Source organism: Camelus bactrianus, chromosome 6 (assembly GCF_048773025.1).
Source record: "Camelus bactrianus isolate YW-2024 breed Bactrian camel chromosome 6, ASM4877302v1, whole genome shotgun sequence".
Taxonomy (NCBI): Eukaryota; Metazoa; Chordata; class Mammalia; order Artiodactyla; family Camelidae; genus Camelus; species Camelus bactrianus.
This window is the reverse complement of record NC_133544.1, coordinates 52931045-52957823: the sequence shown is the minus strand read 5'-3', so window position 1 is coordinate 52957823 and position 26779 is coordinate 52931045. Positions and strand designations below refer to the sequence as shown.

At 42.4% G+C, this 26779-nt stretch overlaps 2 protein-coding genes across 9 annotated transcripts in view; one reads left to right on the top strand and one right to left on the bottom strand.

Annotated features, from left to right (window-relative positions):
- The first annotated feature begins 400 nt into the window (after positions 1–400).
- PAX9 (paired box 9) lies at positions 401–21589 on the top strand. Its single transcript, XM_074365610.1, has 5 exons — positions 401–675; positions 4580–4973; positions 5716–6342; positions 9323–9465; positions 18385–21589. Exons 2-5 carry the CDS (start codon positions 4970–4972, stop codon positions 18637–18639), a joined length of 1029 nt encoding a protein of 342 aa, XP_074221711.1. The 5' UTR covers positions 401–675; positions 4580–4969; the 3' UTR covers positions 18640–21589.
- Positions 20974–26779, bottom strand: part of SLC25A21 (solute carrier family 25 member 21) — a 421620-nt gene continuing 415814 nt past the window's right edge. For all 8 annotated transcript variants that reach the window (XM_074365611.1, XM_074365612.1, XM_074365614.1 and 5 more), the window contains 2 exons: positions 25979–26031; positions 20974–22875 (listed from right to left, as the gene is read on the bottom strand). In XM_074365611.1, coding sequence (XP_074221712.1) covers positions 22814–22875; positions 25979–26031 — 115 coding nt within the window. In that variant the 3' untranslated portion in view covers positions 20974–22813. The remainder of the gene's footprint in view (positions 22876–25978; positions 26032–26779) is intronic.

Below are 26779 nucleotides of genomic sequence, written 5' to 3'. Positions count from 1 at the left end.
ACATGGGGCTCCGCGTCGTCCTTCTGAGAGCAATTCCGCTGTTGAAAACTGAAAAATGGGTGTAATTTGAGTTCAGAAAGTGATGTTAGGGTCACAGCAATTTCTCGGGCCGTTATTTATTTTTACTTTAAAGTCTTTAGGAAAGATTTGCTTATATACTCGGAAACCTTCCAATGCGAGGGTACGAGCAATCCCGTTCGCCTTCAACGCGGGGGAGGGAGGGGGTGGAGAACAATTACTGACTGAGTGACGCTAATATGGGGAAACTGAAAAGAAATGTCGATTGTTTTTATTGTAACAGAAGGAGTGTGCAAACAGAAAAACCAACCCGGGGTGATCGGAAACAGGCAGGCGGAGAATTAAAAGCGGGTTTCAGGCGGCAACAAGCCCCTCCCCTGCCCTCGGAAGGAGAAAGCCGGTGAGGAACGCTCGCAACCCCGGGGCAGATCCCAAGGCCAGTGGCGGGATTTCCGTGCTCTAGCGGGACCCCCGCGGGCTGGGCCCTCTTGGGAAAGGGTCTTGGACGGTGAACATCATCAGCGGGAAGGCAGAAAGGATGCGGGGAGGCCTTAGCGACTTTCAGAGAATTTTCCAGGCTCCTCTTGGGGGCCCAAGCGGCCTCTACTTGGGCTGGTGCATCCCGCTACGTCCGCAACGCGAAGTCCAGGCCCGCAGGTCAGTGTCTGGGAGTCCCCTCCCTAACCCCCCTCTACCACCACCACCCCAGGGTGAGGACCCCTGCGGGCTGTCTCTCTCACACCCCCTGGCCCTTCCTTCTAGCCGCCGCCCCCCGACCCCGCCCGCGGCTCCACGCGCAGATAGGGTCCTGCCCGCAACTCAAGGTGGACCCTCCCTCTCCTTGGTCACCGAGTGCGCTTCCGGCTGCCACGTGCGGCAGTAAACGCTGGGAGGTCGAGTGGGCGGAGGAGCAGCCACTGACCCTACCAGGCTGCGGCGTAGCGTTGGGCCGATCCGGGATGGAACCCGCAGCCCGGGCATTGGCAGCGCAGTCTGGCGAGGACTGGAGAAGTCCAGCCTCTTTCTCTCTCTACGCCGCTCGAAATCCTCCACTTACCGTGAAAGAGGTGCTCCCGGGGAAAGGGGGGGGGGGCGGATTCGAGGTCTATCGCATTCCTTCTCAGACGACTAGAAGAGGTCACTGTGCTCTGAAAACCCATCTCTGAGCTCAGACTCTGGCTGTTCTCCATCCCTAGCACTCCCCAAACAAGGCGAGAGGCGAGCGCCGTCGCCTGGGCCTCACCCGCGATCCTGTCTGTTCCCGGCAGGAGGAAGTTGGAGGAATCTGCTACTCAATATTCTAGCCAACCCTATTCTTCATAAATGCAACTGGGAACAGGAGGACCCCTCTCCCGCGCACACACATACCCCTCTCTCGCTATACACTGTACCCCTTTCCCCGCCATCTGCAGTCGTTGCTGACCTGCAGAGTTGGGGAAGCAGGCGCCCGGTAGAGCAGACCAGGGCGTTGGGCATGGCTGGAGAACAGAGGGCTTCCCGCTCCCTGCACAGCCTGTTGCGCCCGGATCCGAACTCCGCAGTCCCCTGTCGCCGCCGTCTGCCAGGCCGCGCGAGGGCGGCCTCAGAAGGAGCTAGATTCCTGTTCCTTCTTCGCATCTCTCCTCAGACCCCGCTGGTGCCGGGAGGGGGGCGCCGCAGGTGACCGCCTGCGGCACTGGGACCGCTGACAGATTTATGAAGACTTTACAGCATCTGGCCTGGACCCGCAGCGACAGAGCAAGAGTCCAGCCAAAGGCGCACTGCAGGCTAAAGTTCCCTAGCCGCGTGCCCGGGCCCGGCCGCCTCTGGAGTCCGGGCCCCGGCTCCCCTCAGGCCGGTTTATCCGTCTGTCTCCGTCAGTGCCGAGGGTACGGATTCTCTCCTCCCGGAGTAGTCCCCTCCTTCACACCTTCCTGCCCCACCAGCTTCCAGTCTCCCACTGAGTAAATATTTACCCGGAGAACATGTCGCTCCTCAAAGGAGGCCTAGACAGCGTCCTGGGAAGGGCTTTTGGCTTCTCCCCGGTCTGTGTCAGCTGCAGGCCTTACTGGTTGTGTTTTGGTCTTAACTTTCTTGAATCGAAATTCTTCCGATCTCTGTGTGATCTCCCGGGTCCAGAGCGGGCAGTAACCAGGGGGCGCTGACCTCAACTGACCCCTGTTTTTGCTCTGCATCCCTAAATCCACCGTGGTCGAGGCTTACTGGCCCTTAGTGTTTTTCTCTCTTTCTCCCCTCACCCTATCCCTCTTTCCCGCCTCCAGGTCACTTGTCTCTCATCAGTTTTCGGGCTACCTGGCCGTAGCACTCAGTGTCCGTCCCCAGGATGGTTCTACATTTGCCCCTTCTTGTAGAGTTGGACGCCTCTGTCTGTCCCCTGAAGTTTCGACTCCTCTTGTCCCTGGAACCTGGGCCTCCTATTGCCCCACATAGGTGGTGTCCCAAAACAAGGTTCTTCGTGTACCCTCGGGAATGCACTGAGCTGAGTGCTGAAGATCTACACCCGCCTTTGTAATGAGGACCTGCTGGGCTCCGATGGGCGCAGAGCAGGGAGGTCCACGCAGCCAAGAACACGTTCGACCACAGGTGGAAATGGAGAGGCAGCAGCGGACCTGTTCCAGAGTATGGCAAATGTGAGGCAGCTGAAGGAGTTGGGGGCGAAGGAGAGGGAGTTGTGTGTTAGGTCCACCTAGCCAGATCTCCAAACAATAGGAATCTCTGGGTCTCTCTGGGCTGGTGCTGTAGAACTGCTAAAGCCCTCATAGAAAGCATAGACCCACATGGTGGTACTGAGTCTTGCCAGTCAGAAGAGGAACAGCCTTTTATCAACACATCACAGCCCCGCACAGTTCACGAAGTGCTCACTAGGCACCCAAAAGCTGGACACAGAGTCCTCCCAGGAGTCGCTACTCACAGTGTGTGTCAATGAGGGATCGGGAGTATTCTTGATCAGGTTGTCCAGCATGTTCATTCCCTCGCACAAACCTAAGGTGAAATTGTATGCTCCCTTCAGATATTGCATCTCAGCCCCAAGGAGCTGCTGCTTTTAAAATCTGGGATTCCCAAAGGACCTCGGAGTTGTAAAGCGCCATACAGTGTTACACAATAGGTATTGGGGATCAGACCGGGATGAAATCACTGTTAAGTCAAACTTCGGGATTTTAAACAATCTAAACAGCAACAATAACAACAAAGGAGACAAGTTCAAGTATTTCTAGTTGTGGGACTTTCCACAAGAACCCAATCATAAAGAATTAAGGATGTTTGAATTCATTGTTCCTTTATGTTTCAAATCCTTCATACCCGTAAATTTGAACCTACAGTGTGCTTCCTCCCCCCAAGCTCCTCCCCCAAGCGTGAGGATCTAGAAGTTACCGTTCTTTTCAAAAAGCACAGGTGATCATTAGTTTTTCCTAGGCTCTTGTCACTTAGTGGTCTGGGATCCGGGCCCAGTCAGCTTCCCTGTGTGTAGACCAGAGCCACACACATCCTTCAGGATTGTGGGACAATCAGCCCTAAACATATGCACAGAAGGATCTAACGTTACGACTGTCAAATAGCAGTATCAGTATCCTCGACCCGAAGTAGTACAAACTCCTAAGTTCACTAAAAGTGTTCCTCAATCTTGCTTTTCATTTAGATTAGCATTCTCCATAACCCGTACTCAAAATGTGAATAACTTTGACCACCAAAAAAGAATACTGTACATTTTAGATTAGACTTAGAGTGAATGAAAGTGAAAACTCAGAAGTAGGCAGAACCACAGGGCCTATGGTATCTAATTAGAAGACTCGGGGAATCACATGTGCAGGGTTGGTGTTTACCTTCTTGGGACCAAGTCTCTTTCATATTTAAACAAAAACCCTTTGGAGTGGTTCATTGGTGGGGGGAAATCAATGATCATTAGCACCAAGGGCCAACGGACCAGCAACATGGCTGAACGCAGCGGCGTGCTGACCTCGGCGAAAGAGTGCCTCATGCACAGGCAATCGATCCACGTTGGCTCTGCCCTTGCTTTAGCCGCTTGTGATTAAGTTCTCTGCACAGGGCGCAGCCCCTGCTTGGAGCCTAGGCTAAGGTTTGGCCCCGCGCTCCTGGATGAACTCTGTAGAGACTGCTGTGGGGAGTTAGTCTGGAAGATGGGTCCTCCCCAGAGTGGCCTCCATCCCTGGTTCGGTCTCCCCCAGTTCTCCTTGTCTCTCCGACCGGCCTACCTTTTCATATTTGCGCTCTTACCACCTGGCACAGGCTGTAGTGCAGTGGTATCCGCAGGTAACAGCTGTCCCCTCCTGACAGCCCCTCGAGGACTTGCATGCCAGGCTATTCTAAGAACACTCACGACCACCACCAGTGACGGTGACGCTCACCTCCTACCTAGAGTTTTAACTGAAATTGAGATGTCGGTCTTTCTCCCAAAGAAGGGTTCTCAACCCTTTCCCTCCTTCGAGTCTCTCATATTCAGACCACTTTCATTTGCTTATTTAGCATTTTTAACAGCCTGATTTTGCTGTCTGTTTGCGCTGCGCCTGGGAAGGTGTCAAACACCTCTTTTCTTTGTATTTAGTCACCCAGGTGCAGAGCAAGATTGAAGGAGACAGCGGAAGGACTTTCCCGGACTGTGTTGTCGCTCAACGGACCACGCCAATCACCACGCAGCTTGCCCTCCGGCCCTCCTCTTTGGGGGCGTGTCCCTAGTGAGTGATAGACGGAGCCGCCCGGCCCCACTCAGCCCAGCCCACGTTGCTGCTTAGATTGAAATGCAGAACTCAAGCCTCTTTCATCGGGGCACAGACTTCCTTTTACTCCTTCCTTTTGCACTCTCGCCGCCTCCTCCTGGGGAGAAGCGGAGGCACAGGCGGCCCGGGGCAGCGACAGGCCGGGCCACTGAGGCCACGCGAAAAGTTTCTTTCTGGGAGTGCGGAATTGGGGCCCGGTTGGTGTACTGCTCGGAGCAATGGGTGAGTGGCGGCGGGGGACGCTGTCAGAGCCGGGAAGGGAGGGAGGGAGCGAGCGGGCGAGGGAGGGAGGGAGGGCGCGCGAGGGCGCACACCACTGAGCGCTTGCACTCTTCTTATTGACTTTGCTCGTGTTCCTACAAGTTGTAGGAACACGCCAAGGGTCAGCGGCGCACAGCAGTTCAGTCTGAAGGCTGGCTACTGGTTTGCTGCTGATGCCATTTTCTGATTTTAAGAGAAGGGAGCGGTGGCATCAGCAAGCCCCGCGGCTCCCGTGCCGGACCAAATTTTGTTTCACATACTCACAGACCCGCAAACAAACCAGGAAAAAAAAAAAAAAAACCTGGACTCTGTCTAATTGCGCAGGTCTCAAGGCGGGGCGCTGGGGTTCAGGGGGGAGCGGTCCAAGAACTTTAGCGCCGAGTAGGCGAGAAGGAGCTGCTTGCAGGCGTCAAGACCGATTTCCTCGCCTGCTTTGGAGAATTTAAAACGCTCAGAGAGGCCCTGCGTCTCACCACTTTATTTGTTTGTAGCTGCCGCAGACCGGGGATGAGGGAAGGGGTCTGACTAGACCGCAGTGATTTGGGTCCGTTCCTCACGGCTCGGCTCGGGGACCGTATGGTTTGGGGAAAGCCCCGGTCCTTAGTCTCAGGCGGGTTCACTTGCCTTGCCCCCTGACACGCGCGGAGGCCGAGTGGCAAGCGGCTGTCCCAAACTGTGGGTGCGCGCTGTGTTCGTTTTGCAGAGCCAGCCTTTGGGGAGGTGAACCAGCTGGGAGGAGTATTTGTGAACGGGAGGCCTCTGCCCAACGCCATCCGGCTTCGCATAGTGGAACTGGCCCAACTGGGCATCCGACCGTGTGACATCAGCCGCCAGCTACGGGTCTCTCACGGCTGCGTCAGCAAGATCCTGGCGCGCTACAACGAGACAGGCTCGATCTTGCCAGGAGCCATTGGGGGCAGCAAGCCTCGGGTCACCACCCCCACCGTGGTGAAGCACATCCGGACCTACAAGCAGAGGGACCCCGGTATCTTCGCCTGGGAGATACGGGACCGCCTGCTGGCGGATGGCGTTTGTGACAAGTACAACGTGCCCTCGGTGAGCTCCATCAGCCGCATCCTGCGCAACAAGATCGGCAACTTGGCCCAACAGGGTCATTACGACTCATATAAGCAGCACCAGCCCGCGCCGCAGCCGGCGCTGCCCTATAACCACATCTACTCGTACCCCAGCCCCATCACGGCGGCAGCCGCCAAGGTGCCCACGCCGCCCGGAGTGCCCGCTATCACCGGCTCGGTGGCCATGCCACGCACCTGGCCCTCCTCCCACTCCGTCACTGACATCCTGGGCATTCGCTCCATCACCGATCAAGGTAAGGGCCCGGGCGCCGAAAGTGTGGATGTGCAGAGCCTGCCTCCACACTCTCTCTGGGGTCTCAGGATCTGTGGCCTCCTCTATCCCACCACCTGAGGCTTTTTCCTTTGGAAACGTAAGGAGTCCTCCCAAGGGGTGTCCTGATCTCATTAACGTGAAATTCATGCCCTTCGTTTCCTTGCCACACACAGTCTACTGCCTCATCTCAAACTACCAGACCCATCACATCCCCCCATCCCCAACACATGGTTCGCATTTTCCACCCTCCCCCGCCTCTCGCGCGGCGGCAGCCTCAGACCCGCGCGCTCACTTGGAGAGTGCGGCCGGGGCTGGACTTGGGGCGCAGCCCGGGAGGCCTAAGCGGGCGTGGGGCTGCCGGCTGCAGACACTGCTGCGGGAAGGTTGTTTGGGGATCAGATGCGGCCGCGAGGAGTCGGGCACCCTGTGGAAATTGCAGTATTCTTCTTGGATTCTGGCAATCAGACCAAATTTGCTTAGGCAGGAAGTTCAAATGTCACCTAATTGGTTTCATTCTTATGCTTCACTTCATTTTCCTAGGAAACCGAGGTCCCGAAGTTACTACTAGTAACTTGCATGTTACAGCATTGCTCATTCTGGGACTAATTTTCTGCTTTATTTCTCTCTCTGTCCCTTCATCCCCCAACCCCTGACACTTTTTACCTTAACAGACTTCACTATACCTATATCTACATATCTATATATCTAAGGAAGTGGCACCAACCGCCGCGGTGAATAAGAGAAAAAGGATGGCGATTCCATGCCGTCCTCTCTCCGGTTCTTTCCCGTTTTCCCCGTGCCTACCGCTTCCCCTTTAGGGTCCACCAGTCCCCGGGAATGCGAATGGAGGTCTAGTCCCTGCACGTTTACAGAGGTGCCACCCCACTGTTCCTTTCCTTTCTCACCCTTGACCTTGCAATGTCTTGAGTGTCTTCTCTGCTTGCTAAGAACGATTCCCGGAGCCCTCCTGCTCAGTCGGGCTTCCGCAGGAGACCCGAGTTTGTTTTCTTTTACTGCATTGTTAAAATTGAACAGAACAAAACAAAAAAACAGCGTTAACTTCTTTCTCAGTAGGGAGACAAGAAAGTCAAAATGCCCTAGACGCAGAATTTAAATACTGCAGAGATAAAGAGCCTACCTCCTTAATTTCTCAGCAAAAAAAGTTTTAAAAGAGAAGAGGAAAAATTAAATAGGAAAGGGGGAAATAGTTCCTTTAATGATTTCCTGCCTTTCTCGGTTGCCACCACATTGGCACAATTATCTTTTTAAGTAATTAAAGCATAGCCCTGATTTCTCATCTTTTTGTTTTCTGACTGGGAATTTACAAGATCTTTCTAAGATCTCAGTTTTGTCTTATGCGGAGCTGGTTGGAGCTTTAGTTGGAGAGAGTTTGCCCTTGATTTATAGGATAAACTGACCTCAGTGACATTTAAAGGAAGCCCCTGTTCATGGGAAAGTGTGAGATCAGCAGAAATGGGAGCGCGCAGGGGGATCTCAATTTCTTAAGATAACTTCAGGCTTGTGCCCACCGATTACCTTTTGTCTGGGAAGGCAAGGAGAGACTGGCAGTTCTGGGCCAAAATACGGTTTCCTGGTGCAAACTGTAACACAACCTAATTCTCTGGAGAAGGAGAGGCATAGTGAAAAGAGACTGACAGGGTTAAAAAGAAAACTTTTCTTCCCTAGGGATCCTACAATCAGACTAAATGTCAGTTGGAAAAGTATTAGATTATGGAGAGGAGCAACTCTTCATTCTATATGCTGTTGATTTTGGATGCCAGCTTTAAGCAACCTGTTTTCTGACAAATCTGTGAATATAAAATGATTATTTCCTCAAATGATCATTTCTTCAAAATGATTGCCCCTTTGAAGCACTGTGTCAGATGGAATTATTTAAAATCAAGTTGTTATAGCTTGGTTAAAACTCAGTCCTCCACCCATAGGTCCCAAAGACAAACTGCTCAGGGTCTTCAACTATCTTCTCTTAAAATTGTACTTGCTCACTTAAAGATGCCAATGATTCAATAGGCACACCTCTAGGCATTGAGCTAATCATTTTACAACACATGATTTTCTCTGCATCTCTATTGAGAACATAAAGGATAACTGATGGCTTTCCTTCTTTTCCAAAACACTTAATTCTGCTTTCATTTTCTTAAACTTTTATTTCATTGAAAACAGAAAAGTTACAAGTTTACCGCTGACACTAGTGGCATTTACAGTGGTAACTGTAGTATGTATTTTGTGAGTCATGTGCACATAACTTCACATATTTCATGTATAGAGATAGAGCACCCAAGGCAAGGTAGGCGCACACACTAAGCACCTATGTTTTGCATACTTATTGTGGGCATCTTTTAGTTATTTGTTTGCAAAGCACTTTGCAGGTCTTTTGTTCCATCTGTTGACATAAGTACTAGATCCCCACAGCAAAGTGAGCACTTTTCTGGATGTCTCTGAGCATCAACACAGGCGCGGTTAAGGCCAGGACGTCCCTCTCCCTTTTCAGTTCATACCTGTCCCAGATTTTTGTCAACCCCAGTTGACCCGGGGTTAGGACTGGGACCCTGGGTTAGGTTGGGGGAGAACGACGCGTGCAATTTTACGGGTTCTTTCCCGACTTGGGAAAATTTTGGGAAACCTCTCAGGTTCCTTCCACTCGTTTCCTCGGGAGAGCGAAGAGAGGAGGAGGAAATAAAAGGCCGACTGAAAAAGAAAAATAGTATCTTCCCGCGGGCGTGGAGGACAGAGCTGGGAGTCTTACTCCGAGGCGAGTCACCTTCACCCGGCCCCGGGCTGCCAGCCGGAGAGGCACGCCGGGCCCCGCGCCCCCCGGGAGGCCGAGGGCAGGGGGCCGGCCGAGGTCGCCGCCCTCGTGCTCCCGGGTCGCGGGTTCGGGGCCGGTCTCAGGAGGGGGCGCGCGCTCGACCCTCAGCTTGACGCCTTCTCCTCCTCCCCAGGAGTGAGCGACAGCTCCCCCTACCACAGCCCCAAGGTGGAGGAGTGGAGCAGCCTGGGCCGCAGCAACTTCCCCGCCGCCGCCCCGCACGCGGTGAACGGGCTGGAGAAGGGGGCCTTGGAGCAAGAAGCCAAGTACGGTCAGGTGAGGAGGCGACGGTCCCGCCGGGTGGGAGAGTGGCGGCGGGGGTTTGGGCGCCAGAGGCCCCTGGTATCTCTTGGAGCCTCGACCGAGGAGAAGGCCAGGCCGACTAGTCGTGGCTTCCACGAGCCCGAGGCCGGGACCATGGGGGCGGGTCGGCACCCGGGCGGCGGCTGCTCGAGGCGCGGCCCTGGAAGCGCCTCCAGGCCTGTTTGGCCTCTGAAGGCTCGACAGGGCCGCGCCCGCAGGCCTTTCCGCGGCTCGCGTGGGGGCTACACTTACCCCAGGAAGGCGCCTCGGAGAGGCCCGGCGAGCGGCGGTGGGCTCCCAGCTCCGCGCGGGCGCGAGCGGCCTGCCGGCCGAGGGCGCGGCCCTGCGACTCCTGCGGCGCGGACGTCCCGGGGCCGCGGGTCCCCGAGAACCCGCGAGCGTGGCTGGTTCCGCGACGGTGAGGCGAGGGCAGCCAGATACACTTAATAAAGTTACGGTTTCTCGATTAAAGGTCACGTCGCAGTCTCCCAAGGGAGGGTAGTGGGAAAACCTCAAATTATACGGCTGTGGGACGTTTAATTTTTCTTTCTCTCTGTCCCCCCACCCCCCGGGTTTCCAAAAGAAAAATTAAAACGTGTGTGTGTGTGTGTGCGTGTGTGTGTGTGTGTGTGTGTGTGTGTGTGTGTGTGTGTGTGTGTGTTTTCCCTTGAGAAAAACTAAGCAACCAGAACAACAAAAGCCCAAGAGTTCTGAGTCTAAATTCATCACCACGTTGGAGTCAGGAGTTCAAAACTCTTAAAAAACCAAACAACAACAGCAACAACAAAAAACCTGGACCTTAAACCAGCTTAAGGTTTCTTTGAGCAGACCTGTGTAGGTTTGCAAATTTATTAATACCAAACTCCAATTCCAAAGCTTCAAAGTACCCAGTTTTCATTTTATAATCTTGAAATCTTAAAACTTTTAATGTTTTCTTATTTGTAAAAATCAGCTTGTTAAGTTAAATGGAACTTTCATTCACTTGGGGAAAAATCCTAGTTGTTATTTTCTCTAACAAACCCCATTTCCCTCTTTTTTTTTTTTTTTTTAAAAAAAACAGAATCAGGTACATATTATATGACATATAAAACAGATACATATATTAGTAGCTCTCCCACAAGAAATATCATAGAAAACAGCATTAAGGAAAAAGAGTCCCTTTCGTGACTCTCCTTCTACTGTAAAGAATGCTAACAAGAAAGTATAAGAAAGTTTGTCACTATTTTCTGCAAACGAGGAGGTAGTCTGTAAAGAAGACACATTATGTACAATGGCACCATTGCCACTTAAGCAAGTTATTTAACCTTTTAGAGCCTCTGTTTCTTCATCTATAAAACAGGGAAATAATAGCTCCAGTCTCAAGAGATGTGAAGATTCAATGAGATAATGCAACCATATGGCACATAGTAAGCAATCATTAAATATTACCTGTGGATAGAAATGGCTGTTAGAGATTGACTTTTAAAAACAAGCATTTTTTTGGTCTGAAAATACTTTGTTTAGAGAGCTTATAGTCAAAAAGCGTCAAGGTATTTTGTTACAAACAATAGTGTCTATGAAGCACCTGGTATACAGAGCAGCAAGCATTTAATAGGTGCTCAGTAATGTTTATTAGGTCATCATTTCCTGAAATAACATTGTGATGTATAGAGTTGAAGAAGTCTCTAATTCCCACATATAGCTGATGAACCTAGTTTATATATAAAGCAGTGTCATAATCCAAAGATCTTTATGATTACTTTTAACTCCCTTGAATTATAGACAGTGTTTAATCTTGTTTAGAAATGGTTAATTTATACATACACTTTAAAATGAAACTAATCAATTGAAAATAAAAATAGAACAGTGTGTCAAGTAATCTATTCTATATATTCCAAACATTACAAATCCATTACATTTTATACAGTGAATATCAAATCAGTAAATTAACAGATTTAGAAAAGTAACTTAAATAAGTGCCCAAATAAGTATTGTTCTAAATGCTTAAGAAAACAACTTAAAAATTTTTCCAGAAGAAAAAGACATTTGTATCAAACTTCCATTTGTAAAGTTCTTAATTGCAATATGCTAATCTTCTGCATTGCCATGTAGTAAGATAATACAAATGATGCAAAATATTAAAACTTTAGAAGTTTCTAAGCATAATTAAAATCAGTAGCTACTCTATTGTAATTACCAAAATAGTGCCTAATGCTGAAGGTATGCTAAGTAGACACGTACACTTATTTTATGAGCAGTTTGGGAGTTTAGACACTGATTTCCTTGAAGGTAAAATTACACATTAAAACTTGCTCAAAAACAAACATGCAGTTCTAAGGTGTGTTGTGTACATTCCATATACATATATGCATTTCTCTTACAAATATTCAAAAAATTAAAATATTTATTTTTTAAAAGCTATTTTTAAAATGTTAGCAGCATATTTACATTTCTACAACCCAAGTGTAGATTTGGGTAACATTTTCCTCTATTTGCATATGCATAAAAATTGAAAGTCTTTGGCCAAAAAAAAATTCTCAAAATTTTTGCACATAATACTTTTAGGACATTAACATGGTTGTTACTAAATAGTGCAATATTACATGATCTCAGTTTCATTTTAGTATATAAAGGAGAAAATTAAAGGTTCAGGATTATAGGACTTGAAGCATAATCTTTTCTCAGAAGACACCTATAAAATTACGAAAGGGGTTGAATTTGACAACTGATCACAGGTTCCATTAATTACTATAATCTAGACTTTCTATTTTCAGCTATAACTACAAGGATGCTGTTGTTAGTAATCAGAATCTTATGCACACATCCATTTTGTTTTTAAAACATTAGTTTAGAATATTCATACTTGTCTTACATATTAATATTACACTGCAATTGATATTTTATAGTGCCATTTAGAAGTCCTGATTGTCTACCTCTGAGGATAGAAGAAAAAGGATATTTATTTATTTTGGCTTTTTTCACCTACATTTAATATTGGGCCAGAACTCTTTAATCTCATCTAACTCTGGCAACAATGTTCTCTGGTTCCTAATGGCTGGTTCTTTTCTGTTGAAAGTATAAAAACTCTCTTGAATACAATAGTATGGCAAAAAAAACATATAGAGAAACATGAAGTTGGAATATATCTACCCTTTTACATGGTATTTAGTCAATTAATGCCTCATTCTATTTAAACAGTTTACAAACAGTTGTATAGTTCCTGAAATTTTTTTCTATAATTGGGCATGCTTTCTCAGAAAAAAAATGCGTATCTAGTACTCCAATTAAAGTAATCTGAACAGTAGATTTAAAAGCTTTGAGTATCTTCATTTTTGGGTAGTGTACATGAACTCAGACAGCAAGTTTAATATAAATTTAGCGACAAATTGAGATATCAGGAATGGAGAATAATCTATAAATACTTTAACTTAAGAAAAAGTTCAGAGTTAAACAAGATGTGAAAACAGTTGAATTTGGAGATATAAATTAATCTCAAATTCTTATGAAATATTCATTTGAAATATAGTATTTGAAACATATATTTGAAATATAGAATTTCAGCATCTGGAATATAATTTTCTAGGGCACCATTTAACAAACTGGCTTTCCTTGCAGACCCTGTTCTCATGAAAATATAAACAAAGTTGTCCTGGATTTTTCTTCATAACAAATAGTTAATTTTGTGTCAAATAATTTCTAATTTTGTAGAGAATTCAATCTTAGGCAAATGCCAATAGAGTCTTTGAAATTCATGTTGTCTATTACGAAAATATTCTTTGACCTGGTTAGCTTTTAACTATTAGTGTTTCAAAACAAAATTAATTATTATGTATCAGTAAAATGTGTCATATAAAATACAAAAAAGTGATTTAAATTTTTTCAAGTCGACATCAATTTTAATAATTTTAGAAATATAAAATTTAGAAAAACATTTAAAATAATAGTTTTCCATTACCTAGAGACATTTAGATCTGCAATCTGATAACTAAGCATAATTAAGATCCTTTTGAATGTTGAAACCACATTTACAACCGTCATTTCATTTTATCAGATTTGTTTTCCTAGGTCATTGCATAATGGATTAAGAAAGGTAGGTAGAACAGCAGTCAGAAAAATGATTTCAGCAAAAAAAAGAATCTTGTTTATTTTCAGATCCGAAGCATTTTCTTACTTAAAATATCGAGGTTGAAATTATAAGTGAAGTATATCTTTATTTGTGGCTGAATCTACTTTATTATAAAGCCAAGGTAAACTCATTTTATCATAAGGGGAGGACCTGGTAGAACTGATGAATAGATGAAAGATTGTGGATGGAAGACTTGGCACTGCTATTTCCACTTTCTTCAAGAGAGAAAATGTTGAGTAGACAATTCCCAGAATTTGAAGAATAGTCTAAAACCTGTAACTGCCAGACAGTTGTCATACCAGATTTTTTCTTGGTCTCAAGTGTTTGGATACTAATGCATTTCCATTTTCTTGGGGAGTGGGAGTGGGTGGCAGGGGGTTGGGTGGAAATAAATGGAATGACCATAAATCAAATAATGTAATAGCTAAGTTACAACTTTTATTTACTTTTTTCAACAGCTTTATTCATTTTGCTTACTTAAAGTGTAATGCTTGTTCTGTGATGAAGGGTGCCCAGGTTTTTTTTTTTTTGGTTTGTTTTTGTTTTTGTTTTTAAAGCAAGACTATCACATCTTTTGCTTTCAAAAGTCTGCACAAGCTTAAGTATACAAATGATTCTGAAATGCCTATGATGTGCCCCATTTTGTGGGGATATGAGACGATTAAAGGCAAGTCCCTGTCCTCAGACTGTTTACAATCTAGCTCTCTGCCAATACAGCTTCTCAACGTATTTATTTAAAAACATATTTTAAAAAACTTGCAAATCTGTAGTTCTAACATTTTAGACCCAACAAAATGAAAACTCATACTTTCACTCATTCTTGTGATAACCTTAACTAGACTACATTGCATCTTATGTATTTTTTCTGGACTCTTCCATTTAATGTCAGTGGGATAGTATCTGTCTTTTTCTAAAAACATTCAACAAAGTAAGTAACTTACTTTTTCCAGAGTATTCAAATCGGTTTGTTTTACTTTGTATTAGTAAATCTCGTTCTCAAAATTAGGTAGAGGATAGTCTGCTTTAGGGGACCCTGTACAGTTCTTTTAAGGAAAGGATACTTATGGCTTTCACAGAAGATCCACATGAAAAAGGGGTTGATGGATTGAGGTTTTATTTATGGAATCTTTAGGTAAAGTCATTTTCAAAAATGAGATTTCCATTACATGCCCATTGCTGGGGTTTCATTTGGAAAATTTGTTTACTCTTCCCTGGGGATTCCATATGTTGGTTGATTTATAAATCATACTTACAATCCAATTAAACAGAGTAATTTAGCATGTTTGCTCCCACTATATTTATGGTGTACATTTGGTAGTCTCTACTCAGCCTAACTAGCTTTTCAGATTAATTACATGCCCTTCACCGAAAACATTAAACAGATTTTGGAAGTTTAAGTCATGTACTCTTTTACTGGAAAGAATAAACAAACATCAGTGCTACCTGTAGTTGTTTTCCTTTGTGGTGGAAAATTTTACTCTTTCAGTGATTGCTTCATAAATAACAATTACTTTACCTGGTAGAGATTTATATCTTTTACTAATATTATGTTGCAAAATTAATAGTGAGAAAATTGAAGTGTTTATTGAATCACTAGGATGAATGAGTAGAAGGTGGCAGGGATATTTTATTTAAAACCTGTTTGTTCTCTCATTTTGCTTATGCCATTTTTCCTAAATTTCTAAATCTTAACTTTAAAAGTAAAAAGGGAAATTAAGACAAAACTTTTCCACCCAATCTAGGTCATAATTTAACCTGAGGGAAAGCTAAGAACTATTTTTATACTGTTTAAATTTAAAGATTTCTGTCCTTTTTTTTTTTTTTTTTTAAGCAAACACTTTAGCCTCCCCTTGCCTTTTTCTACAAGATGAGGAGGTCAAAGCTCTTTGAGCTTCCCTTCCCAACCTTCCTTTCTGCAGCCCAGACGGGCCAGCATCACTAAAATGACTCTAAATATATTGCAGATTTTAGAAAGCTTTGAAATATTTAATACTAATAGGACAAATAACACAAAACAAGTTTGGTAGCTTAAGTATGAAAAAAACAGACAAATATAGAAAGAATTATTAGTGTTTTTTACACTTGACACGCAAATATAGTTATGGAATAAGTAAGGCACCTGAAGGTAACACGGGCCTAAATCCAATGTTTTGCCTCCCCCAAATCCTAGGAGCATTATCTAAAATGAGAGTTCAGTCCAGCCTAGCTTCTCAGGGGAAACATTTCTGGGCAAAAAGTAGGGGAATCCATGTAAGGGATTGTAGACATTATGACAGAACAGCTGAAGAGCCCGAAATAAAGATGCCACATCAAGGAGTAATGGTTCCAAGGGCAAGGGTGTAAGGGGAGGAAAGGGAAGATGACAAAGCAAGTATTTCAGAGAGAACTGTAACTGTGACTAATAGAAAAAAATATAAAGAAAAAAGAATGCGTAGGAAAAATTTATCTGTGATGAAAAATAGAACTCAGCAATACATTTTTTCTGCTAACTAGAACATTGTTTCTGTCATGTGTAATATTAAATAATCTAACCTATGTACTTGTAAAATGTTGAGGAAAGGTCTTCATTATTTTTTAAAAATAATTTTAACCTTAATGTTTTAACCTTAACATTCTTATTTTATGATTCTTGGTGCACACTGGCATCGGTAGTATAAAATATTAATGCTAGAATGGAAGAGATCTAATATAGAGATGAACACCTTTCCGTAACTGAATTGAAATGATTCCTTTCCAAATTAATTTCTCATAAGTCTTTGGGAAAACCCTAGATAAAAGTGATCCGAAATATAATCTCTATGCAATGCTAGATTTCTTCTGCAATTTGATAGCTCTCTATCTTCCTACTCATCTGCTGAGAGCCGTAAAGTGTGTCTCCTTTGAGGCATTCTCTAATGAAACATTCTCAGAAAGGGGGAAAAAGATTTTTTTTACAAATTAAGAAACAGAATGAGGATCTAAGAATGAAAATCTGATTCTAGAAGAGGAAAGAATCCTTTACTAGAAAAGATGCTCTAGTTTGAGATTAAATTACATCTATCTTTTAATTGTCCAGGAAAATTAGCACGACAGAAGATCCTGTGTCAGTTAGGAGTGATAACTCCTTTTAACACATGGCCATTGGCTTGCCGATTGGCCTAAGGTAAATGGCTAAACTCCTTAATCTATGTTCTTGTGTAGTAACACATTTTAATTTCAATTGAACATTGTGTTATAATCACTATATATTCTTATAATTATTGTAAACCCAACAGGTTATAATTAGTTACAATCATTGATCTTAATTATTCAGTAAAATATGTTGGATATTTCTTGGTGCTTGGGACATAGGACATATTCAGGAAACCTTGGTTTCCTTTCCTCTTCCCCGTTTTTCAAAGAACAAGCACTCTGGCAAAAAGAACACGAGGTATGTGTTCTTACACATCAGGTACACAAAGTTTCCCCCTCTACTTATATTTTTATTTTGTCGGAAATCCACAAGCAGTGTTAAATCACATCCATGTATATATTCTACTCCATGCATTACTCTAAATTGAGAAAATCATTTTTGAGACCCCAGCAATGTATTCTCATAGATACAGAAGTGAAAATAATAACCAAATGAATTACATTAGAAAATAATTTCTATGTTGCAATTGAATTGGAAAAAAGTAACTACTTAACATATGTCTGCTTTTCTTGCCGTAAGGATTTAAATTGGTTTTACTAGCAATACTTCTGTTATTTACATTATGCTTTTATTAGGAAATAAGTTGATGTCTATTCATTCACATCACTGCTGGGAAACAGGATTTACTCTTTATTTCTAAACAATCTAGAAATTGAGGGGGGAAAATTAAGTTACTTGAAGAAGGATGCTGAGTTATTCATGCCAGAATCAGGATTAGACATCAGGGTGTTTTTGGTGTTGTTATTAGTAACAATACCAACAATAAGTTTTTAAATGCCAAGAGAGTACTGGTTTCTAGGCAGACTTGCCTGCCAGAGCTGCTGCTTTTGTTTGCAAACTAAATGTTTACATTTAAATTCATTTCAAGAGATTTATCCATGTGGCTTTTAAAATTTTACATCATAGGGCCCTGAAACTTTGCAAGAAGATTTTCCAATTCCAAAGCCATACACATGCGATTCTTTCATATTCTGATAGAGTGTTTCCTTTTTGATAAAATAGCTCTGGGAAAAAATACCCCCAGTGTTCATTAAAAACTGTTACTAGACAAACTGCCTGATGTTGCGTGTCCTTTGTCCAACAGGCATTTTCAACATGATGTTTTAAAATATGACTTGTGCTTTATTTAACAAAGGTCGTGCTCATTTTGAATTTCTAAAGTGACAGCCCACACTCGGTGCCCTTCTTTACTGGAAGTGAAACCCGCACCAACCAGGCCCTTCACAAATGCCTCAACAAAGAGCTACACAAAGCCAAAGTATAGGGAAGGTTGACAAAGGCAGATGGATCAATAGCTGAATGGATTCTAAGAGTATTTAATCACCATTAATTGTTTCCTCACCCTGCAGTTCCTTCCTAAAATTCCAAACAGCAAAAGCAAATACTGTGAATCTTCTGGTTGTAGTCTCCTCAAAACCTGTGGGGAAAGAGTATGTTTAAGTAGCAAGACTGTGAATGTATTTAGAATATAAATAAAGTCAAATCTAAAAAAACCCCAGAGTCAGAATGTTATTAGCTACTACTCATAACGTGCATTCTGTTTCTAAGAACTTGTGAAATGTCAAACACTATAAGACGGCTATCCTCACCTCTTCTCTTTTCTTCCTCCTCTTAGGCACCAAATGGTCTCCCAGCTGTAAGCAGTTTTGTGTCAGCATCCAGCATGGCTCCTTATCCTACCCCGGCCCAAGTGTCGCCTTACATGACCTACAGCGCTGCTCCTTCTGGTTATGTTGCTGGACATGGGTGGCAACATGCCAGTGGCACCCCACTTTCCCCCCACAACTGTGACATTCCCGCGTCGCTGGCGTTCAAGGGAATGCAGGCAGCCCGAGAAGGTAGCCACTCTGTCACGGCTTCTGCACTCTGATGGGAAATTCCATCTGCTGCAGTTTCACCCAAGCCCCCTCTCTCAGCACACCCTCCCCCTCTTCCCTGGTCTCGGATCCCACCCCTCTGCCCTCCAACCCTCCTGCCTCCAAAGCTGGCTTTACGGACTCACATCCTTTGTGCTGATGACACTTAAATATTTCTTGCCATAACTTCTCTCTCACAGAAAGCCTGACACGACTTTAGGATTTAAAAACAAAAGCAATGTTAAGGACTGAATGAGACATTTGTATTGCCCACACACTGTTTGAACGTAGTGAAGAAATCTGCACCCCTCAAAGGGCTTAAGGAACTTTTAAAACTAGTCTTTGGTAAAACCACATGTGTATATTTATTCTAAATCAACCTGAACTTTTGAAACGTGCAATTGTTGAGATTTTTGCAAAATCAATAAAAGAAAATGCATATAGAAAAAAGTTATGCTACACCCTCTAATCAAATAAGGTAACAAAATAAGCCTTAATTCATCATTAGGAAACCAATCAGTAATTGACTTGTTTGAGTGATCCTTTATTTTTAACAGATCTATTTTGTTGAAAAATATATGTATAACTCAAGCAATATCTGAATTTAGCTCCTCCTGGTGTTTTGACCTGGTTCCAAATACAGTAATGTTTATATTTTGTATTAGTTTGTAAATATGGACTCTGGATGGTGCATTTGTGTTTTCATTCCATGGGATTACCCCCCCCCCATTTTTTCCTTTCTTTTTGCAAAGGTGACTTTCTGGCAACATCTCTTTCTCTGTTTGGTGGTTGGGCTGCTTGGGCTCCGGGACCTGGACTTGCCCCACATTTTGTGTGCGCAGTGAAGGCTTCAACATCTCATGAAGGACTTTTTCTTTCTACGACAGAGGACTCAAAACACAGATAAAACAAGCTAGTCTCCCATTTTGTATCCCAATCAAACAACACACATGCCAAGCATATAAGGACAAGAGGGTGGAAAATATCTGAACAAGAAGACTCTAAAGGAAGTCACTTAGAAATCTAAGTTTAATGTGAAATGCTTTGCAAAGACACTTAAAATGAACTTTATGTTAAGAAAACCACTGTGAAACTAAATTGTACTGTTATTGTTGGCTTACCTGTGTGTTCAGCAATCTCAGCCCAAAATTACGTTGTAATTTTTTAAAAAATGGAAAATTCTGCTTTAATGAATGTAAAAATGGCTTGCTGTGAAGTTTACATTGTTGTACAGAAGCATGTTTCACGTGTAGGTAAACTGGTGGTGGTGTTAGAAATACAAATGCTATTTAATTTTTAAAAATTCCCTTTATTCATTTTTGGAGTTACAGGACAGTTTAATGGATGGATCTTTTTAAACCAATTTGTTTTTCACTTTAATGTTAATAATAGAGCTGAGGAGAGTGTGTGTGTGTGTGTGTGTGTGTGTGCGTGCGCATGATTATGTGTTGTATTTTAAAACAATTGATTTTCTTGGGCAAAATTCTACAGTTATAATCTCTTCTGTTTGGAAAGTTCTTCCTGCTTGGCAACATAGGCTTGAAAATATGTTTTTAAAACATTGGTACAATTCATCTATTGGAAAATTAATATATTGTGGGTTTTTTGGTATTAATTCTGTGCAATAACAGGGCACATCACTAGATATGGATGTTCAAAGATATGTTCGTTAGGTGACTTTGATTTTTCCTTCCTGTGCTGTGCACAGCCCACATGGCAATCCTGTTCTGTCACATAAGTTTCATGGCCTCGTTTAAAACTCGGATGGCTAGATTAGCTAGGTTTTCAAATCACTAGGATGTAAACAGTAAGGAGATTTCTGACACACAAGTTATGTTTGAGGAACTCCTTTTTTCTAGCAGCAGATATCTTATAGAGAGCTTTGAACTGCATTTATTTCTAAAGCAAGCGAAATTCAGCGCTACAAACAGAGGATTATAACTTCAGGAGAAGAATAAGCAGAAGGAGCAGATGAACTCTCAGGGCCATATCTTCCTTTGATCTTGTAAAACTCCTATTGACATCTGGAGTTCCCAGTCTGCTGAAAAAATAGACTATAAACTGAATGGAACAAAATACCAGTCCAATATTTGGGTGGAGACTTTAAAACCATACTGTACAGGGACTCTCCTGCCATGCAGAGAAACTGGCATAAGGTACAGAATTATTTCTTATCAGATGTTTTTAGGTGGCTATTAGGAGTCTTTAAAAAAATACCAATTGTTTGTATGAAAACACAATGAAATGTTATTTTCTTTATCTAAATTAAGAAATCTCTTGTTATCCTATTTATATATATTTTTTCTGGTTCTTGTATTTTTAAAAATCTAATGTTAATCGTATCAAAGTTTGGGTTTTTTTTTTTTTTTTTGCTTTCCTTTTTTTCCCCTAGGTCTTTTCTCAGCAACAATGAATTCACATGGAGTAAACTGAAAAAGATAAGAGAAAGCCCAAATACAATGTGCTACTCAAAGCACATTGTGATTTAAAGCTATTTTTAAAAATAAGAGAAGGAAAGTGGGATGGGATATGGGGTTAGGATTGTTTGATTTTTAAACATTATTATTACTGGTTGATGTTGACATATTTCCTGTTTCTTACGGGGGCAAAAGTGTTGTTTTTAAACCAGCAAATGCACTCTTCAGAGATCCTTTTCCATCCCATCCACATGGAGAGGTTAAAGGTTCAATTTCATGGCCCCTATGCAGGCCATGCTCTCTCTCACAGGATGCCAGAGTATTACCTGCAAGGACAGAATGCAGCTGTACAACAGACACATTCTAATTTCTCTCATTTTTTCCTACTTTTAATAATCCTCTTATTAAATATTGGGCTGAAATATAAATTAAAAAACACGTTGGAAAGGATGTACAACTGAAGGCTGTGTATGTATATACAGTATGTCAAAAAGCCTTTATTTTTATACTTCAAATGCTCTAAATTAATAAAAAGTAATAATTACCATGCTATCTTTCATTTTTTATTTTCAAAATGTTTTAGTGGCACAGCTTCTTGGTAGAAATACCTCACAGTAGTAGTTGCCATCCAGAACATGCAGATACTTTTGTTAACTTTAGCTACTAAAGTAGCATCATTTCAGAATGCAGATATAAAATTAAGTTTGGTTATAGCAACGCTAAGGAGATTTTTTTTGGAGTGCGTGTTAGTACAGGAATCTTTGGAATTGCTAAGAATGTATGTCTATTTGAAACATTTGCCCCTTCGTAATACATATTTTAACACTGCAGTTGGCAGATGTCACACTTGAAACTGTCACTTAAAACTAATAACCTAGAAATGTAGTTTTGCTCCAAACACTCTTTTTAAGAATGGCATAGGTAAGAGTTCTGAACAAAGGTATTTGGATGCAAATACAGACAGCACAAATGGGCCCACAGAGTGGTTTCAATTTGTGATTTAATATGAAAATACTTCAGCATTAAAACTTGTCTTCAAAGGGACCTATGTGAAGGAAAGTAGTTTAATATAATTTCATGTTTTATATTTGTCATAAAAGACTTCAAATATCATGATTTAAAAATATGACCTGCTTTAACCAACAGTGCAAAATATAAAGTAGATTTAGGAAAATATAGCTGAGATATGTATTATGACTGAAGGAAACCAATAACTTCACATTTTAACACAAAATTTTTAAAAGGCTGTTTTAGTACACTTTAGAAATATTTTCCTTGTATATAATTAAATCATATTTATGGAAGAATTTAATTTCTTACAAAAATGGTTTAAATTTTGGCTTTTTATTTTTAACTTTTAAGCATTTCTTGACCTTTTGGGAAAAAGTAATCATCAATACAATGAATTTTCATTGTGAAGCAGTATAAGCAGTGTAGGTCATAAAATTTATGTTGCTTTTATGAAATATATCTGATTTCTATGCTATTTTTTATATTCAGTTTCATACCTCATTACTTCATCTTATTATTTTTCTTCTCACAGTCTTATGGATACAACCAAAACTACAGTCTCAAATTGTCTAGAGATAATTTTTAAAGTATCAATATAAGTTTTGTTCTTGAACAAACTGTTTTACCCTTTATAGTTGTATATAACTATATAATTATAATTTATAATTGTATTGGCTTAGCTGATCGATAGTCTCTCCTTTTCATGGCGCTGTATAACAAATATCCCGTATCTGAAGGGGCGAAAATCCTCTGTAGGCAATCACCAGTTCTCCTGAAGCCATGAATAGGTGTATTCATAAACCAGCAGCATCACCGCACCACCTAGAAAAGAAAGGAGCTGGTTTTTATTTCAAGTCCTGTGAATTTGCATTATCTTTCCCGCTGGGTTTCTGAATCCATGAAGTCCTGTGCAGCCTATCGGGCAGGGGCTGTTCAGAATCATCAGCTCTCAAGCTCCAATACACAGATATAAAACTACTGTGGAAAATTCTCAGAGCAAAATCAAGACCATCCTGAGTCTCCAAATACATTTTTTCCCCCATGAGTTTCTGTAACTTTCGTCATTTCTCATCAGATTCTTTTTCAGGCACTTTTAATTTTTTAAAGTAAATAAATATAGACACATTAAGTCATGTAAGGGCATGTGGCTTTCCTGCAAACAGAAAGTTTCAGATTCTTCATATGAAGGCAAAGGATTTATCTTTTTCAGTTCATAATTATCATTGTCATAGTGGCATTCAAGAAGGAAATCTCTAAGACGGTGCTTGATGGGTGAGCCTGGTTTTCTCTCACGGCTTTCAAACTGACTGCAATGTAAAAAATAGCTTCTGAGTACTCTTAAAGTCTGTGCTTCAAAATTTAGCTAGCTTTCAACCTCCTTTTGTTGCCTCATATTTTTGTTGCCTTCATTCCTTCTACCTGCCTCAGCTATATACGATTGCACTTGAAAATTTGGTAGTGGGGGGGTGGGTGTCATAAGACCACCATTTGTCTTGGAAGAAGAGAGTTATATAACTGGCTGAGAAGAGGCTTGCAATGTAATACGTCAACAGGAATACGAGACAGGAAGACAAGCACCGAGGCTGCTGAATACATAGGCATTAGGAGAAGCATTTGTATGTGGATGATTTTATGTTCTATCTGATGCAGTAAATAGCTCGTGCCCTGTGCCCTTTAAGATATTCTCTATTTATCCTTTCTTGTCTATGTGCACAATATTACAAAATCAAAATGTGGACAACTGTCCAGAGCAGAGCTTAGAGAAGACTTGGCTGTATGAACAGAAGAGTGACTTCTGACAGAAAGAAACAACTTGATTTTGATCTTAGTTATTTTGTACACACTGCCATATGCTTTTTTTTAATCCACAAGCTGCATATGTTTGTGTAACCTTATACCAAAGATAATTATCTCCTGTAATTTTCATTTTTAACCCATGAAGATACTCTGCTAGCCCCTTCTCAGCTGCTGTAGCCCTCTTGGCTCTCTGGCAAACAAAAAGGGACACACTACAGAGGGTTGTTGACATGTATGTAATTGCTGTATTTACTCTCATTAACTGTTCACAATGTAAGATCAGAACATGCAGAATTGGGTTAGTTTTCAGCCTAGTCCTATTTGGAGTTTAAACCAGAGACTTCGAGATTCTCCTTTCATCGGAGGTCCTGGTCATTAGGCACACAGAGCTGCTAAGGCTGTTATAAAAATAAGATAGGATGCTTCTCCAGAACAAAGGATGACAATTCCAGGTTCACTTTCCTTTTTCATTCTCTCTCTCTCTTAAACCACCCCCCATCAAAGCAAACAAACAAAAAATAAAACTAATCCCTAATTCAAAAGTTTCACCTTTCTCTCTACACCTTTCTTTCCTTTGGGGTTGCTAGGACCTGCATGTTTGGAATGAGAGTGGAGGCCAGGTCCTTGAATGAGATTTCCAGTTATTCACAGTTTTGTTTAGCCTGGACAGTACATTCACAACAACCCGTTTCATTGGATTTAACACCACAGCAACTCAGGACACCTCATGCAAAAACATTTAAAAAGCCAACCAAACATTTGCAACCCTCTAACAAAACTTGGGGTCAGATTATTTAAGAGTTTTGGATTAAGGTTCCAGTCAATTACCATTTTAGCTAAACTCTCCCTGGTCACCACCGTTTTCAGGCCCATCCCCTCCGGAGAAAGCTGGGTTAGGGCCAGTCCTGTGATCTTCTCTAATACTAGGTCTACTAGCAGGTTTTTACTGTGTGGTGAAGGAAAAACACCACATACTTGCAGAGAGAGTTGCAAAAATCACCAATATTCTTTATCATTGAGTTTTTTTTTACACATGGGCCAATGACTAATAGAAGGCAGGTCTGAATCTCAGATGTGAAGCAAAACCCAAGCTTAAAGGCTAGGCATTTCTAGAAAGGCTGGGATAGATGGACTGGGAATCGTGGGAGTGTTTTCTAAGCATATGAAAGTATGAACTGTTCACCAGCTTCAATTTACAGGCTGCTGTTCTAAATCTCAGGTTGGCAGAAATGCTGGTCCATCAGGCTGAAATTTAAAGGTAAATGCGCATGTGTGTGAGTGTGTTAGGGGAGGGAGGGAGACATTGGTGTTAAAAGGGAGGGATGGGAAAGGGAGAGATGGGAGGAGTACAGGAGGCTCTGGGGAAGATTACCAGGATGTCTAAGTAGGTGAGTGTGGCCTGGTTTGAAAAAAAAAAAAAGAAAAAAAGTGTGGTCTAGTGCATACTTCTGTACTTATTCACAAGGTTGCTTATAATCCAAGACTGTTTGCCCAGGTGGTTGAGTCTGCAGCCGTTACTTTCTTATCTATTTACACAGAGGCAGCTGACTCTCCCTATGGGAATGGCAGCCGGTTTTTTGTGGCTGGCATCCTGAGGTAAGGCCCTGAGCCAGAAGCCTCGGCCATTGTGCTGACAGGAGCGAGGAGGGTGAGTGCCCGGCTGCAGCCTCCTCACTCCTGCTCCCCGGAGGTAACTGTGAGGATGGTGGCTCTTGCCATTCAGAGAGGCAAGTTGTCTTCCTTTTCTCTTTTTGCTGTGAAGTTGAGGCAGGAGCAAGAATGGACCAGGAAGCGTTTTACTGGGCTGATGCCTCACTCAGTGACAGTCCTCCCCAGAAGCGACTCCAACTCCAACTGGCTGTGGATCCTTTCCTATTGACTTAAGCTGGGCTTTGGTTTCTATCAGCCTCCAGCAAGGCCAGAAACAGTAGCTTATAAACAAAGATAGAACATTTCTAATGGAAGCCTTTAGCGTCTTGAATACTCATAGACAACTCTGTATCCTCAAGGTTTCCATGTTTCACAGTGTGATGAACTTTCATTGTGTGACTGATAGACACAAATAAGGAAAAAAAGAGCTACTAGAACAATAAAGAAGGAAGGATATAAGTAATGACAACATCATTACCTGGTCCAAGCCTCATAATCTTGGGAAGCAGGCCTTTATACAAGGCTAAAATCCTATAACCGGAAGGGAAAGAGCAACATTCTTATTCTGAAAATAAAATGGAGTTGTAACTCAGCTTTACTGAGATGCTGACCCAGTATTTACCAAAACAAAACAAAACCCCAAAAAACTTCATAATTTTTTTTCAAATCCCCAAACAGTATCTGGCTAAGTATTCTCTGCAGCAAATTGGATGATAAAAAAATTATTTATTACTTAAGCTCTGCTGATTTCATCTAATTGGAAATATGACTTTCATCAGTGAGATGGTTTTTGTTTTCAAGACAGGCCTTACTTTCAAGACAGCTGTGTATAGGGACAAAATGACTCTTGTAACTGAGTTTAAAAGACCACAAACTCAGTCTTCACATAAGGAAATATCATGCCATTTAGATCCAAAAAATAAAATATTACTTGCTTACTAGAGGACAAGACCTGGTGAGGAGGGATGAAGGGACAAAAGTAAGACTTAATAAAAAAAAAAAACCCCTGCAGAAACAAGCATATACTTGAAAATTTTAAGAGAAAACTTTCATAGAACTCTCATGTTTAATTCTCCCAGGAGAATATAATTAGGTGACATCTTGATTAGATTTACAGTCAGAAGACAATCATTCTGCCCACATGTGAACAGGCCATTTTATATGCAATAGCACATTATGCAAACTGACAAGCAAAAAGTTCATCTCCGCACCCTGAAACTGACCCCCAGCATGTTGTGTGATGGTGGCTCACGTTTCTTGCTGGTGTAAGAACGTTTTG